The sequence below is a fragment of the Ovis canadensis genome, chromosome X (assembly GCF_042477335.2).
Source record: "Ovis canadensis isolate MfBH-ARS-UI-01 breed Bighorn chromosome X, ARS-UI_OviCan_v2, whole genome shotgun sequence".
In the NCBI taxonomy this organism is placed as follows: domain Eukaryota; kingdom Metazoa; phylum Chordata; class Mammalia; order Artiodactyla; family Bovidae; genus Ovis; species Ovis canadensis.
Genome location: NC_091727.1, coordinates 130,480,743 through 130,498,061, shown reverse-complemented (window position 1 = coordinate 130,498,061; position 17,319 = coordinate 130,480,743). Strand labels below are relative to the sequence as shown.

The 17,319-nt window shown below is 35.6% G+C and overlaps 1 protein-coding gene across 5 annotated transcripts in view; it reads right to left on the bottom strand.

Annotated features, from left to right (window-relative positions):
* Positions 1-7,573: 7,573 nt before the first annotated feature.
* RBM41 (RNA binding motif protein 41) overlaps positions 7,574-17,319 on the bottom strand; it is a 75,616-nt gene continuing 65,870 nt past the window's right edge. For 2 of the 5 annotated variants that reach the window (XM_070292160.1, XM_070292164.1), the window contains 3 exons: positions 17,158-17,305; positions 14,773-14,953; positions 7,574-8,272 (listed from right to left, as the gene is read on the bottom strand). In XM_070292160.1, the coding sequence (XP_070148261.1) occupies positions 14,787-14,953; positions 17,158-17,305 (315 nt within the window). In that variant the 3' untranslated portion in view covers positions 7,574-8,272; positions 14,773-14,786. Of the gene's footprint in view, positions 8,273-12,563; positions 13,745-14,772; positions 14,954-17,157; positions 17,306-17,319 lie in introns of those variants that run through there. The other 3 variants (XM_070292161.1, XM_070292163.1, XM_070292162.1) reach the window with 2 other exon arrangements.

Sequence of the window (17,319 nt, the reverse complement as noted above, 5' to 3'; positions counted from 1 at the left end):
ATCAAGAGGCTTTTTAGTTCCTCTTCACTTTCTGCCATAAGGGTGGTGTCATCTGCATATCTGAGGTTATTGATATTTCTCCCGGCAATGTTGATTCCAGCTTGTACTTCTTCCAGCCCAGCGTTTCTCATGATGTACTCTGCATGTAAGTTAAATAAGCAGGGTGAAAATATACAGCCTTGATGTATTCCTTTTCCTATTTGGAACCAGTTTTCTGGTCCAAGTCCAGTTCTAACTGTTGCTTCCTGACCTGCATATAGGTTTCTCAAGAGGCAGGTCAGGTGGTCTGGTATTCCCATCTCTTTCAGAATTTTCCACAGTTTATTTTGATCCACACAGTCAAAGGCTTTGGCATAGTCAATGATCCAGCAGATGTTGGCAATTTGCATTAAGAAGAATAAAAAACACAGGAAAAATTTAACCAAGGAGACGAAAGTCCTGTACACTGAAAAGTATAAAACACCAATGAAAGAAATTGAAGAGTCACAAATAAACGGAAAAGATATTTGATTATCACAAACTGGTAGACTTAGTATTGTTAAAATGACCATACCACCCAAAACAATCTACAGATTCAATGATATCCCTTTCAAATTTCTAATGGCATGTTTTACAGAACTAGAACAAAAAAATTCTAAAAATTTATATGGAATCACAAAATATCCCAAATAGCTAAAATGTCTTAAGAGGGAAGAATGAAACTGGAGCTATTACTCTCCCTGATTTTAAACTATCCTACAAAATTACAGTAATCAACACAGTATGGTATTGGCACAAAAACACAGACACAGATTAGTGGAACAGAAGTGAGAGATTGGAAATGAACCCACAGGTATGTGAACAATTAATCTGCAACAAAGGATCAAGAAATATACATAGGAGAAATGATAGTCTCTGCCATAGGAAATCTGGACAACCACATGCAAAAGAATTAAACTGAACCACTATCTTACATCATACACAAAAACTAACTCAAAATGGATTAAAGACTTGAATGCAATACCTGAGACCATAAAATTCCTAGAAGAAAACATAGATGGTAACTTCACTGACACCAGTCTTAGTAATGTTTCTGTGGATCGGACTCCAAATAAAACGGAAACAAGCAAAAATAAACAAAGGATTACATTAATCTAAAAAGCTTCTGCACAGTGAAGCAAACCATCATCAAAATGAAAATGCAACCTAATGAATGGGAGTAGATATTTGCAAATCATATAGCCAATAAAGAGTTAGTATCCAAAAAGAATTCATATAACTCAACAACAACAAAAAACAACCCAATTAAAAATGGGCAAAGGATCTAAATAGACCATATTCCAAAGACATAGAGATGGCCAACAGGCACATTAAGAGATATTCAATATCACTAATTATTAGGGATATCCAAATCAAAACCAAAATGAGATATCACCTCAGAACTGTTAGAATGGCTATTATTGAAAAGACAAGAAATAAGAAATGTTGGAGAGGATGTGTAGAAAAAGGAACCTTTGTATACTCTTTGTGGGACTGTAAATTGGTACAGTCACTATGGAAAACTGTATGGAGGTTCTTCAAATACTTATGAATATATTCCACTTCTGAGTGGAATGAAAACATGAAAACAGTAATTAAAAAAGATAAATGCACCCCTGTGTTCACTGAAGCATTATTTACAATAGCCAAGATATGGTAACAACCTAAGTGTCCATCAATGGATGAATGGTTAAGGAAGATGTAGTATATACACAGAATGGAATATTAGCCAGCTACAAAAAAGACATCCTGCCATTTGTGACAATGTGGGTGGACCTTGAAGATCTTATGCTAAGTGAAGTAAGTCAGATGGAGAAACAGAAATACTGTATGATTTCATTCATATGTGTAATCTAAAGAAAGGATACAAACGAACAAACAAAATAAAACAAAAATTCATAGATGAGATTAGTGGGAATCTATCTAATCTCAGAGGGGAAGGGGCCTGGAGGGGTGAGTGAAACTGAAGGAAGTCAACTGTATGGTGGTGGATGGTAACTAGACTCGTGGTGATCATTTTGTAGTATATACAGATATCAAATTATAATGCTGTATACCTGAATATATTTTTAAAAAAGAGAATAGAGTGTTTCAAGAAAGAGAGAGTGGTAAACTGCATTGGATGTAGATGAGCAGTTGAGATGAGGACATAAATTACCACTGATTTGGCAAGATGGATGGGAGAGGTGTTACCAAAGACCTAGTAAAGAATGGTGTGTTACTGAAGCAAATTTAGGGGAAAATGAAAGTGGAGACAATGACTTTATAGAGAACTTCAAGAAACTGTGCTGAGTGGAATAGAGAAAAGGAGCAATAGCTTGGTTGTAATTTTTTAAAAATAAATGGGACATAATATACCATATATATATATGCTGATGGAAATAATAGACTGGTGAGACAGAGAGTATAAATACATGTGTTAAGCCTTGAGAAGTGAGCTTCCCCAGTGGCTCAGCGGTAAAGAATCTACCTGCAATGCAGGAGACATGGGATCTATCCCTGGGTAGGGAAGATCCCCTGGAGGAGGGCATGGCAACCCACTCCAGTATACCTGCCTGGAGAATCCCATGGACAGAGGGGGCCTGGTGGGCTACAGTTCCTAGGGTCTCAAAGAGTCAGACATGACTGAAGCGACTGAGCACACATGCACATAAGACTTGAGAAATGAGAGAACTGGAATCCAAAGTACAAACAAAGGGGATGTAAATAATAATCTTTCATTTATTGAACTCACAGTATGTACCAAATACAATTCCAATACCTTATAGGTATTCATGTAGTCCTCAAAACAACCCTATGGGGTAGATACTATTATTGTTGTTGTTAAGTCGCTAAGTTGTGTCTGACTCTTTTGTGACCCCATGGACTGTAGCCCAACAGGCTCTTCTGTCCATGGGATTTCCCAGGCAAGAATACTGGAGTGGGTTGCCATTTCCTTCTCCAAGATACTATTATTACCAATATTAATTTTAAAAATAAAAAACTAAGGCATAGCAAGATTAACTTGTTCAAAGCCACACGGCCAGTAAATTATAGTCAGTATTTGAACGTGGCATTAGATTCCACACTCTTAACTACACTGTTGTACAGTGAATGGAGGATGCTAGAATGTAGGCACAAATATAAGTAGACAGTAAATTTGGTGATAAAAAGATGAAGCCATCATCTGATTGCTTTTATTTACACAATGAAATAAGAAACAAAGGTCCACATCAATATATATAGAACAGTCTCATTCCTTTTAATGCCAACATGATACTTTATCATACGGTTGTGCCACAATTTAATTACTTAACTAATAATTCCCCTATCAAGGAACTTTTGTTTGCAGATTTTTGTTATTACAATGCTGCAACAAATATTCTTGTGTATATTCAGTTCAGTCACTCAGTCCTGTCTGGCTCTTTGTGAGCCCATGGACAGCAGTACTCCAGGCTTCCCTGTCCATCACCAACTCCTGGAGCTTGCTCAAACTCATGTCCATCGAGTCGGTGATGCCATCCAACCATCTCATCCTCTTTCAGCTCCTTTTCCTCCGGCCTTCAGTCTTTCCCAGCATCAGAGTCTTTTCCAATGAGTCAGTTCTTTGCATCAGGTGGCCAAAGTATCGGAGCTTTAGCATCAGTCCTTCCAATGAATATTCAGGACTGATTTCCATTAGGATGGACTGGTTGGATCTCCTTGCTGTCCAAGGGACTCTCAAGAGTCTTCTCCAACACCACAGCTCAAAAGCATCAATTCTTTGGCCCTCAGCTTTCTTTACAGTCCAACTCTGACATTCATACATGACTACTGGAAAAACTATAGCTTTGTTGGTAAAGCAATGTCTCTGCTTTATAATATGATGTTTAGGTTTGTCAAAGCTTTTCTTCCAAGGAGCAAATGTCTTTTAATTTCACTGCAGTCACCATGCACAGTGATTTTGGAGCCCCCCAAAATAAAGTCTGTCCCTGTTTCTACTGTTTCCCCATCTATTTGCCATGAAGTGATGAGACCAGACGCCATGACCTTAATTTTTTGAATGCTGAGTTTTAAGCCAACTTTTTTACTCACCTCTTTCACTTCATCAAGAGGCTCTTTAGTTCCTTTTCACTTTATGCCATAAGGGTGGTGTCATCTGCATATCTGAAGTTATTGATATTTCTCCCTGCAATCTTGATTCCAGTTTGTGCTTCATCCAGTCTGGCATTTCACAATATGTACTCTGCATATAAGTTAAATAAGGAAGGTGACAATATACATCCTTAAGGTACTCCTTTCCCAATTTGGAACCAGTTCATTGTTCCATGTCCAGTTCTAACTGTTGCTTCCTGACCTGCATACAGATTTCTCAGGAGGCAGGTAAGGTGGTCTAATATTTCCATCTCTTTAAGAATTTTCCACAATTTGTTGTGATCCACACAAAGGCTTTAGCATAGTCAATGAAGCAGTTGATGTTCTTATGGAACTCTCTTGCTTTTTCTATGATCCGAGGGATGTTTGCAATTTGATTTCTGGTTCCTCTGCCTTTTCTAAATCCAGCTTTAACATCTGAAGCTCTTGGGTCACGTACTATTGAAGTCTAGCTTGGAGAATTTTGAGCATTTCTTTGCTACCATATGAGATGAGTGCAGTTTTTTGGTAGTTTGAACATTCTTGTGTGTGTATATATATATATATATATATATATATATATATATATATATATACATATATATAATATTTGAACATATTTATAAGTATTTATGTATAATGGACTTCTAGAATTAGATTTTCTAGATCTTCACAATTAAAATTTTAAAAGATATTGCCAATTGTCCTCTGAAAAGATTATACTTATTTATACATCCATCCAATGTATATGAGTGTCTATTTTCCATATCCTTGGAAACATATAATGTTATCAATCTTTACAATATTGACTTTCTGAAGGTTGTAGAAACAGAACACATAGTGTGCAGATCTTGGTTTCTAAATACCACTTTTTTTCCAATAAAAGGAACTAGGGAACCATATAGAAATGTTTGATTCTAGTACTGGGGTAGGGAATACACAAGATGAACCTGGAAAATCTTATAGTGCCAGAAAATAAAGTAGTCAAAAAATGGAGACATCAAAATAACGTAGAAGCTCCCAATGGCCAAAGCTGGAACAATTTGAACAACAAAACAATGATAGCATTAGGTTATAAGTCATAAAATAAACATCCATTAGTCTACACTGCTATAAGTAAATATGTGAATAAATGGGCAAGGAGGGTCATCTTCCTCATAGAATTTCTTTTTTTTTTTTTAGAATTTCAATTAATAAAAACAGATGAAATAGAAGAAATAGAAAATCACCATTAGGTAAACACCACAGTAGTTAATTGTCATTATAAGAATCACTGATGAAAGCTAAACTTAGTGGGCAAAAGTATGATGATGAAAGGTTGTTGCTGAATGAAAAGACGCCGGGATTCTTGGCCTCCGGAGAAGAATTCAATCCAGGGCCAGAGATGAGGCTTGATCGCTCAGAGCTTTTGTGTAATAAAGTTTTATTAAAGTATAAAGGAGATAGAGAAAGCTTCTGACATAGGCATCAGAAGGGGACAGAAGGAGTACCCCCCTGCTAGTCTTCAGCTGGATGTTATATAGTCACTAGCAGTCTGTTAATGAAAGAAAGGAATGTCTTAAAACTCAGAATGGCACCAGGCCCCTCACCCATAAGATGCATTTTGGGATAATCTTGGCATCCAATGGTTCATCCTGGGCCATAAGATGATTAACTTGAATCTTGTAGAAGGGCAGATCACCATACAAATAGTTTTGTTTACAAAGATTAGGGGAACAATATCTGAGTATAACATACTGGTTTGTCAAGTAGGTTCTGAGCCATTAGGTGGAATCAACTTGAAGACAGAGTTTGGGGTAAATGCATAGTACATTAACATAGCTTAAGGCAAACATGTCCATAAGGAAAATGCATTGGTTATCTCAAGGTTCGATAATAGTTAACTTCAGGTGAAACCAGGTGTCATTATGGCAACACAGTATTTTAAGAGAAACCTCCTTTTAAATTTGTATAGAGAAGAAAAAAATATCACTAGTTTGTTTCCTCCTGACACTTGCTGCTGCTGCTGCTGCTAAGTCACATCAGTTGTGTCCGACTCTGGGTGACCCCATAGATGGCAGCCCACCAGGCTCCGCCATCACTGGGACGGACTCTCCAGGCAAGAACACTGGAGTGGGTTGCAATTTCCTTCTCCAATGCATGAAAGTGAAAAGTGAAAGTGAAGTCATTCAGTTGTGTTCGACTCTTAGCGACCCCATGGGCTGCAGCCTACCAGGCTCCTTCATCTATGAGATTTTCCAGGCAAGAGTACTGGAATGGGGTGCTATTGCCTTCTCCGCCTCCTGTCGCTTAAGAGAGATAAAAATGTCTGACACTTGCAGGCTATTTCCTCCATTTTGAGACCCCTGGCCTTCCTGCCTGTTACCCTCTCAATGAGAAAACAATGTTTGAATGGTTTCAATATATCTTCCTATAAGGTATTTATTAATTCTAATGAGGAAAATATTAACTTTACAGTGAAGTATAGCAGACATTACCTTAACCAGGTGATCAAGGTTACATGTCACCAGTATTAAGACATGTCAGCATCAGATATCAGAGTGATACTGGTACTAAAAAGGACATAACATCATTTCTGTGGTATCCTTACCAAATATGCATAACATCAATCTAATCATGACAAAATATCAGAGAAACCCCAATTAGGGACATTCTACAAAATAACTGACCAATGAGAACTGTCACAGTTAGGAACAGATTAAGGATACACGATAACAAAGTGCAATGTGAGATCCTAGATCATAAAATGACATTAGTTGGACAGATGGAAAAAATCAAATAAGGTCTGCACATTAGTTAATATTACTGCATCAATATTATTTTCTTAGTTAACTTTTCTATGGTTATGTAAGATGTTAACATTGGGGGAGCTAAGTGAAGGATGTATGGGAACTCTTTTGCTATTTGACTTTTCTATAAATCGAAAAAGGCTTTTTAAAAAAGAGCTAATTGTAAATTTCCTGGCAGTCTAGTAGTTAGGATTCCGTGCTTTCACAGTGGAGGGCCCAGGTTCAATCCCTAGTTGGGGAACTAAGATCCCACAAGCCACACGGCATGGCCAAAACAACAACAAAAAACAAAAAAGAGAGCTAATTGTCCTAATTTGTATTAGTACTCTGAACATTCTAAATTTTCTGTTTATCATTTATATTTGTTTCTCTATAAATTTTCTTTTTGTTTACCCACTTTTTAATTGGATTACTAACTTTAGTATACTAAGAAAACTATATGAATTCTATATTGAAGAAATTAGCTTTTGTGTGTGGCAAATTATTTCCCAGTTTGACCTTTGATTTTTTTTTTATGGTGGGTTAGTGTGTTTATGTGTATATAGATTTTTAAAAATGATTTCTGCTGACCTGTAGGCAGAAAATAAGGAATAGTAGTCAAGTGGCTTTAAGTTTTCAATAGTAATACAAAAACAGAATAGGAATAATATTTTATGGAAATGATTTTAAGAAACTTTCTTTCCTCCATTAAAAGTTACATTTATTTGAACATTTACATACAGTAAAATTCATCCATTCTGGTGTACAATTCTAGGAGTTATCACAAATGCATACACTCATGTAATTATAATCAAGATACAGAAAATTTCCATTATTAAACAAATTCCTTGTGCTACCATTTTGTAATCAGTCTCTTTATTTTTAACCCATCATCCACTGACTTGTTCTGTTCCCACAGTTTTGTCCTTTTCAGAATGTTATATAAATGGAATCTAACAGTAAGTAGCCTTTTGAGTTTGGCCCTTTTACTTAGCAAAATGCATTTGAACTCTATCCAAGCTGTTGCATATATCATATAGCTCATCATAGTTTTTATTGCTGAGTAGGATTCCCTTGTATGGGTATACCACAGTTTATCTACACACCAGTTGAGGGACATTCCCTGTTTATATTTTCCCTTATTGTTAATGGTCTGTAGGTCTAGTAAAGGGCAGAGGTGAGATTTTATACAACAGGAAGAAGTTTCTTCTGAAAAGTCCTCCTTAGAAGTATGCTCCTGGGTAACGTGTGCAAAAGGTTATACCAGGATAACTTACTTCTTGTCCTTTATATTTAAAATTGGAGTTAATCCAAAGTGAGCAGTTTATCAAAGGAATAGATGTTTTTCCTGAGTATAGTTAGATGATATCCTCAGAGCAGGCCTGACAAATATTCTGGAATGCAAGTCATTGGCAGAGTATTAAATTTTTCTTTATTAAAAAACACTGAAAAAAGTAAAAATTAGCCCAAATCACACTTTAAAAATTTTATAAAGCAAAAGTCCCTTTTCAGTCTATCCAATCACATCTCTGAAAGGTTTATAATTTGGTATGTATATTTCCCAGGTTTTTCCTAAGTTTATTCAGAAATATCTATATATACATATATCATATATATACAAATGCTTTTGTTTATAAAAAAGTATTCACAGATACATATATATTACTTTTTAACTTATTACAAAATCCTAGACACTATACAGATCAGAATGCATTAATAGATATACCTCCATTATTTTAACAGCTGTATAGTATTCCACTAAATGGATGCATCATAATTTATCCATTCTCACATTGATGGACATTTAGGTTGTACCCACTATTTCTGTGTGTGTGACTTTATTAAAATATAATTTGGATATCATCAAATTCACCCATTTAAAGTATATAATTCATGGTTTGTACTATAATAAACAAGTTGTACAATCATCATCACAATCAATTTTAGAACATTTTCATCAAGTCCTAAAGAAACCCTATACACTTCAGCTATTGCCCCCAGCCCTAAGCAACCACCAATCTACTTTCTGTCACTATATATTTGGAATCATATAATATACAGTCTTTTGGAATAGCTGCTTTCATTTAGCATGTTTTCAGCATCCTTTCATATTATAGCATATTTACCAGATATGTTCACTCCTCTTCTACTTTTTGGAAGAATTTTTGAAGAATTTGTATTAATTCTTCTTTAATGTTTGTGAGAATTAATCTGAGAATCCATTTATGTTTATGCTTTTCTTTTTGGGTACTTAAAAAGTTTTAATTAACCTCTTATTATAGGTATTTTCAGAGTTCTTTGTTCTCCCTTTCTCAACAATTGGTTTCAGTAATTTGTGTCTTTCTAGGAATGTATTACAAATAAGTTATCTAATCTATTGGCATAAAATTGTTCATGATGTTCCTTCATAATTTTCTTTAAATTTCTATAAGATTTGTAGTAATGTTTCCCTCCTTCATTTCTGATCCTAGCAATTTGAGTCTTTTTTTTTAAATTTTGTTGGTCTTTACATAGAGCCAACTTCTGGTTTCATTAACTTTTTATTCTCTATGCCATTTACTTATCTAATCTTTCATATTTCCTTCCTTCTGCTTTTTCTAGCTAGTTTTCTTCTCTTTGTACAAAGTGAGGTTATTGATATGTGATATTTCTTCTTTTTAATTACAAGCATTTACACTTATAAAGTTTTCTCCAAGCATTGCTTTAGGTACATTCCATAAGTTTTAGAAACAGAGGAAAAGAACAGAATGGGAAAGACTAGAGATCTCTTCAAGAAAATTAGAGATACCAAGGGAACATTTCATGCAAAGATGGGCTCGATAATGGACAAAAATGGTATGGACCTAACAAGAAGCAGAAGATATTAAGAAGAGGTGGCAAGAATACACAGAAGAACTGTACAAAAAAGATCTTCACGATCCAGATAATCACGATGGTGTGATCACTCATCTAGAGCCAGACATCCTGGAATGTGAAGTCAAGTGGGTCTTAGAAAGCATCACTACGAACAAAGTTAGTGGAGGTGATGGAATTCCAGTTGAGCTGTTTCAAATCCTGAAAGATGATGCTGTGAAAGTGCTGCACTCAATATGCCAGCAAATTTGGAAAACTCAGCAGTGGCCACAGGACTGGAAAAGATCAGTTTTCATTCCAATCCCAAAGAAAGGCAATGCCAAAGAATGCTCAAACTACCGCACAATTGCACTCATCTCACAAGCTAGTAAAGTAATGCTCAAAATTCTCCAAGCCAGGCTTCAGCAATACGTGAACCGTGAACGTCCTGATGTTCAAGCTGGTTTTAGAGAAGGCAGAGGAACCAGAGATCAAATTGCCAACATCCGCTGGATCATGGAAAAACCAAGAGAGTTCCAGAAACACATCTATTTCTGCTTTATTGACTATGCCAAAGCCTTTGGCTGTGTGGATCACAATCAACTGTGGAAAATTCTGAAAGAGATGGGAATATCAGACCACCTGACCTTCCTCTTGAGAAATCTGTATGCAGGTCAGGAAGCAACAGTTAGAACTGGACATGGAACAACAGACTTGTTCCAAGTAGGAAAAGGAGTACGTCAAGGCTGTATATTGTCACCTTGCTTATTTAACGTCTATGCAGAGTACATCATGAGAAACGCTGGACTGGAAGAAACACAAGCTGGAATCAAGATTGCTGGGAGAAATATCAATAACCTCAGATATGCAGATGACACCACCCTTATGGCAGAAAGTGAAGAGGAACTAAAAAGCCTCTTGATGAAAGTGAAAGAGGAGAGTGAAAAAGTTGGCTTAAAGTTCAACATTCAGAAAACGAAGATCATGGCAACCAGTCCCATCACTTCATGGGAAATAGATGGGGAAACAGTGGAAACAGTGTCAGACTTTATTTTTTGGGGGCTCCAAAATCACTGCAGATGGTGACTGCAGCCATGAAATTAAGACGCTTACTCCTTGGAAGAAAAGTTATCACCAACCTAGATAGTATATTCAAAAGCAGAGACATTACTTTGCCGACTAAGGTCCGTCTAGTCAAGGCTATGGTTTTTCCTGTGGTTGTGTATGGATGTTGAGAGTTGGACTGTGAAGAAGGCTGAGCGCTGAAGAATTGATGCTTTTGAACTGTGGTGTTGGAGAAGACTTTTGAGAGTCCCTTGGACTGCAAGGAGATCCAACCAGTCCATTCTGAAGGAGATCCGTCCTGGGTGTTCTTTGGAAGGACTGATGCTAAAGCTGAAATCCAGTACTTTGGCCACCTCGTGCAAAGAGTTGACTCATTGGAAAAGACTCTGATGCTGGGAGGGATTGGGGGCAGGAGGAGAAGGGGACGACAGAGGATGAGATGGCTGGATGGCATCACTGACTCGATGGACGTGAATCTGAGTGAACTCTGGGAGATGGTGATGGACAGGGAGGCCTGGCGTGCTGCGATTCATGGGGTCGCAAAGAGTCGGACACGACTGAGCGACTGAACTGAACTGAACTGATGTTTACTTTCACTCATCTCAAATTAACCTTGTAATTCCTTCTTTGACATATTGGTCATTTAAGAGTGTATCTAATTCCTATTTGTGTCTCCTGACTTTCTGTTATTGATTTCTAACAGAAGTTTCATTGTATGTGGTCAGAGAACATACTTTGCATAGTTTGATCCACTTTAATTTACCGTGATTTATTTTATGGTATGTGATACAGCTATGATTTTTCTAGTAGTCATGTTTGGATGTGAGAGCTGGACCATAAAGAAGGCTGAGTGCTGAAGAACAGATGCTTTCAAACCGTGGTGCTGCAGAAGACTCTTGCAAGTCCCTTGGACTACAAGGATATCGAATCAGTCAATCCTAAAGGAAATCAACCCTGAATATTCATTGGAAGAACTGATGCTGAAGCTCCAACACTTTGGCCACCTGATGTGAAGAACCAACTCATTTGAAAAGACCCTGATGATGGGAAAGATTGAGGGCAGGAGGAGAAGTGGGTCACAGAGGATGAGATGGTTGGATGGCATCACTGACTCAATGGGCATGTATTTGAGCAAATTCTGGGAGACAGAGAATGACAGGGATGTCTGGTGTGTTACAGTCCATGGGGTTGCAAAGAGTTGGGCAAGAATGAGTGACTGAACAACAACAACAAAATGTGATATGGCCCATCCTGGATATGTTTCATGTGTATTTGAGAAGAATGTGTGTTCTGCTCTTGTTAGGTGAAGTGTTCTATAAGTATCTTTAAGGTCTAGTTGATTTATAGCATTATTCAAGTCTTCTATTCCTTTGTTCATAATCCTGTCTAGTTATTAATGAAAATGGGATACTTAATCCCCCACTTTTTGTTGTATACTTTTATATTTCTCCATTCATTTCAGCTTTTGATTCATGTATTTTGGTACTCTGTTGTTAGATGCATATGTGTTTATAATAGATGTCACTATCTACAACAATTTTTTTGCTTTAAAGCTCAGTTTAAATAGACTTTAGATAATAGTATAGCCACTCCAGCTTTCTTATAATTGCCATTTGCCTGTATTTCTATCCTTTAACCTTCAATCTGTATCTTTGAATCTAAAGTGTGACTACAATAAATAGCATAGAGGTAAGTCTTGTTTGTTTTTCCCATTTGATGATCTCTGCCTTTTGACTAGATTGTTTAATCCATTCATACTTATGTCTCAAGTTTTTATTTCTCCATTCCTTTTTACTTTCTTTTGCATTAGACATTTTCTAATAAGACATTTAAGTGTATTTAATATTTTTACTAAATATTTTTAGCTATTTTGTTAGTGGTTGCTCTAGGGTTTACCATACACATCTTAACTGGCTTTAGCTATATACTAACTAAATTCCAATGAGATATAAAAACCTTATTCCTATGTAAACCTATTCCTTTTCTCATTTTTCATGATATTATTGTTAGTAGTGTTATCTCTACATGATATAAACCCATTAATATGTCATTATACTTATTACTTAGTATAATTTTATGTCTTTTAAAGAAGCTGACAGAAGAAAGAGCAAGCATATTATTTATAGATTTTTTATATTAACCTTCTTATTGCCTATTTCTTGTTTCTTTCATTTGTTCCTATGGATTTGAGTTACCACCTGGAGTCATTAATTCAATACAGCTTTGTTTCTACCTTTGTCTTGCTATTGGTAAATATACTAGTTTTATATGTAATAGATCTAATAATGCAATTACATATATATTGCTTGATAAAATAGCTTTTAAAATCAATTAAGAAAGAAAAATGTATTTTGACTATCTTTTATAATTACACAATTACCTTTACCAGTGCTAATTTTTTGTATGTGCAGATTCAAATTACTGTCTGAGGTCACCTGCTTTCTACCTGAAGAACTTCCTTTGATATTTCCTGCTAGTTAGGTCTGACAGCAACATATTCTTCCAGTTTTTGACTGTGTGGGAATGTCTTTATTTCATCTTCATTCTTGAAAAACAGTTTTATTGAATATGGAATCTATGTTGATAGTTCTTTTTCATTTCATCACTTTGAGTAAGTTTTCCCACTGCCACCTCCTTTGTTTCTGATGAGAAGTCATCTGTTATTGAAGTTTCCTTGTAAATGATGCTTCATCTATCTCATTTTGCTTTCAAAGTTTCATCTTTGGGTTTTAGCATTCTTATTGTGGTGTGTTTGTGGATTTCTTGTTTATTTTATTGCAATTCATTGAGATCTCTTGGATGTGTAGATAATGTTTCTTATCAAATTTGAGGTGTTTACAGCCATTATTTATTGGAATATTTTTTTCTGCTCCTTTCTTTCTCTGATATTCCCATTATAAGTACATAAGAGTGCTTAATGGTTGTATACTCTGTTATGTTTTCATTCTTTTTTCTTTCTGATCTTCATCCTGGATACGATCACATTTAATCATCACAACCCAATGAAGTAATATTACTATCCTCATTTTTATAGATGAAAAAAATTGAGGCTCAGATTTAATGACTTGCCAAAGTCATAGAGTGGTTAAATATGGCTGTGGAGTTCAAACAGGTCTGATTTCAAAGTTTATACTACTTCCTCTATATCATGTCATTTTTCTATTCTCCAGCAACTATAAACAAACAACTGGGGGACTTGGGGCTGGCTGCCTCTCTTCTAGAAAGCTCTTTCTTTCTACCCTCCTTTGGTATTCTTTGCTAGTATGTTCCTCTTCTAAAATTCATATATTTAATCCCTAACATGTACTGACAATGATTCAATGCTTATTGCTTTGAATTCAATCATTATTCAATGGTAGCTAGTGTAAATAATTGTGAGAACATTAATGTTTTTATCTAAATTCTTTCATTAGAAAAAATGAATAGCTTTTTGAAGATACTGATAACTTAATAGGGAAGTGTGCATTAAGTATTTGCTGACTAACCTATGAAAACTACCTACTGTTACTGCTGAAGGTCTAATTCAACAGCATTTGCCAATGTTTAGGCCCCTGGTCACTTATTTACTAGGTGAATAAAATTAGGGACAAGTGGGCTCTAGATATTTAATTAGTTTTTTTAAGTTATATATATATATATATATATATATATATATGAGGCAGTCTTAGAAAGAATGTCATCTCTAGGGACAAATATATAAGACCTCATATAAATTACAATGATTTAAAAAATCCTTGGAAGTAATCTACTGTAATTTATCCTGAGAAAATGATACTCTTTATACCCAACCCTCTATACTCTATATTATATTGTCTATCCTAGATAATCTTTGATTATAGAAAATGTATTCTGCCAATGCTTTCCAAAAGCTGAAAGGGATTGTCTTAATTTTGCTTTCTCTCCCTCAGTTTCTCTTCTTCAATTCCAAACAAACTGCTATCTATACACAAACCCTAGATCCTAAATTCTGATGTAAAAAAGACCTCCTGGGACTCACAGTTTTTGTATCTTCTAACTGCCACTGATTTCAGTAGTATTATCTGTAGTGGATGATATTAAGGAAGCAGCCTGGAGATCCGGCCGTTGCTTTTTGTTCTTTCCAAATTCTATCACCAATATTTTCCCACGTAGCTTATATCCATTTACTAGACGCAATGCTTGCCATGCTATTTCTGTATCTAAAAGAGAAAGAAAAACCACCAGTTTATGTATGGCTTAATAATTCAATTTTATTCCAAGTCTAGTTTATGTTGTTTTGCCTTGGAGTACAATGTAGGTTATAAGGCCATGTAGTTATTTGAGTTTATTGTGTTTTCCACAATCCCAAATTTGTATAACTCAGCAAGATTAAACTAATGGCTAAGAATAATTACAATAGAATCTTAAAAAGGATGCTTGAGAGTGTCTCCTAATTCAAGGATATAGGTAAAAAAAAAAAAACAAAACGAAACAAAACAAGGATACAGACAGTGTGCTAAAGAGGGCTAAGCCATATCTAATAATACACAAATCTATATCTTAGATAACACATTATAGGTGCTAAGAGAATGAAATAATTTTCAAAATAGAAAACACAAAAGAAGTTATTATGGTACTGGGGACATTTTCCTATTAATACTTTTCCTTTTGATTAGAGAGTGGTTGTCAGAGCCCTCATTTGGATAAGTTTAAGAATCCCTGTAGGCATATGGAAGCTTGAGGTGTAAGAGTATATAGGGTATAGCAGGAGGATTTAATTTATGGGTCTCAGAGTCTAGATGTGGGAAATTAGGAAGGAATGGACTTATTGCCCAGAGTCTGTCAAATTCTAAGTAGACAAGCAATGGTTTTAGATTGAACCAATTTATGTCTTATATGTATGCTCTACAAATTTTCAAATATATTCATAACTAGTAAAACAGCTATTTATTTAAAAGTACTTAGTGTATAAAGCCTTTTTATTATATATTTTTCAACTAATGGATCATATTAGATGGGGGTACATGAATTAATATTTTAAGTTTAAAAGGGTTCTTACACTTGAAAAGACTGAAAATCACTAGAGCTGAGGATCCAAAAACGTTCAATGAGATAAGAAAGATGGTACAATGCTGTATAAGAAGACTGCAGGGGAATTTGGCATTGCTCATGTGCAAAAGCACTCGCCTTTAAATACATTACTATGCAATATATAAATTATGATAGTTTAGGGATAATAAAAGGCACAGTTCCTACCTAGCCTCCACCAAAAAAGAAAGATAGTCTGGTCTGTCATAGAAACTGGAATTCCTATAGAGATACAACTTGTTTAATTACACTTTGTTTTATTATGCTTTGCAGATAATGTGTTTTTTCCAAATTGAAGGGTTTTAGCAACCCCGAACTGTTAGATGATAGTATTTTTTTACTAAGAAAGTATTTTTAAATTAAGGTATGTACATTGTTTTTTGGACAAAATGCTACTGCTCACTTAATATACTACAGTATAGTATAAACACAAGGCTTCCCAGGTGGCTCAGAGGTAAAGAATCTGCCTGCAGGAGATACAGGAGACGTGGGTTTGATCCTTGCATTGGGAAGATCCCATGGAGGAGGAAATGGCAACCCATTCCACTATTCTTGCCTGGAAAATTCCATGGAGAGAGGAGCTTGGTGGGCTACAGTCCATGGGGTTGCCAAGAGTCAGACACAACTGAGTGACAGCGCATGCATACATGCACCCTTTCTCCCAGTCTATGGTGATAATCTGCATCTGATAGTGTAATAATAACTTTTATATGTACTAGGAAAACAAAAAATTCATGCAAGTCACTTTATTGAGATAATTCACCTTATTGCAGTAGTCTGGAATTGAATCTGCAGTATCCCTGAGACATGCCTATATTAATCTTCCCTACGGTTTAGAATACTGAAGTCATGTATTAGGATGCAAACAACAATTGAACAATATATCACCCACTAGTTAATTATGAATTACTAATAAATTAGCATAATATAGCATAATATCACAATAGCTTGCAGTCTTACTCCCAAAGGAATAGAGCATAATGTAACTATGTGTTCTGATAAGAATATCAATATATTAACAATTAATGTAATTATAATTTGGACTAAAAATATTACTTTTAGCAGAGGGAAGGCAAATTTTGATACAGTGAGTAGGAAGTGCCAAGACTGGGGAAAAGAGAGGACAATGGTGTAAGGTGGTGGTGCACTGTCAAATAAGGAGAGGAAACACAGCAGGGAGAATAGAAAAAAAAAAGAACATGTTTTCCTTAATTCCCTTCCTCTTACGTGCTTCTTTTGTGGGCTATATTTAAATTAAAAAGGGCATATGTAGTTGCTAATGAACTTATTAGTGACTCAGCCATAACTGAGTAATTATCCAGATGAAGCTACTTACTGGGAAAAGTGATAAAAGCCTGTCCCCTCATTCGTCCAGTCATCATTCGGAATTGAATTGGAGGTCCTTTCTTTTCCTGGAACCGAGCGAATAATGAGACTAGATCTCTTTCAGTCACCCGAGGGCTAAGGTTCTTCAGGTATAACACCTAATACAAACCAA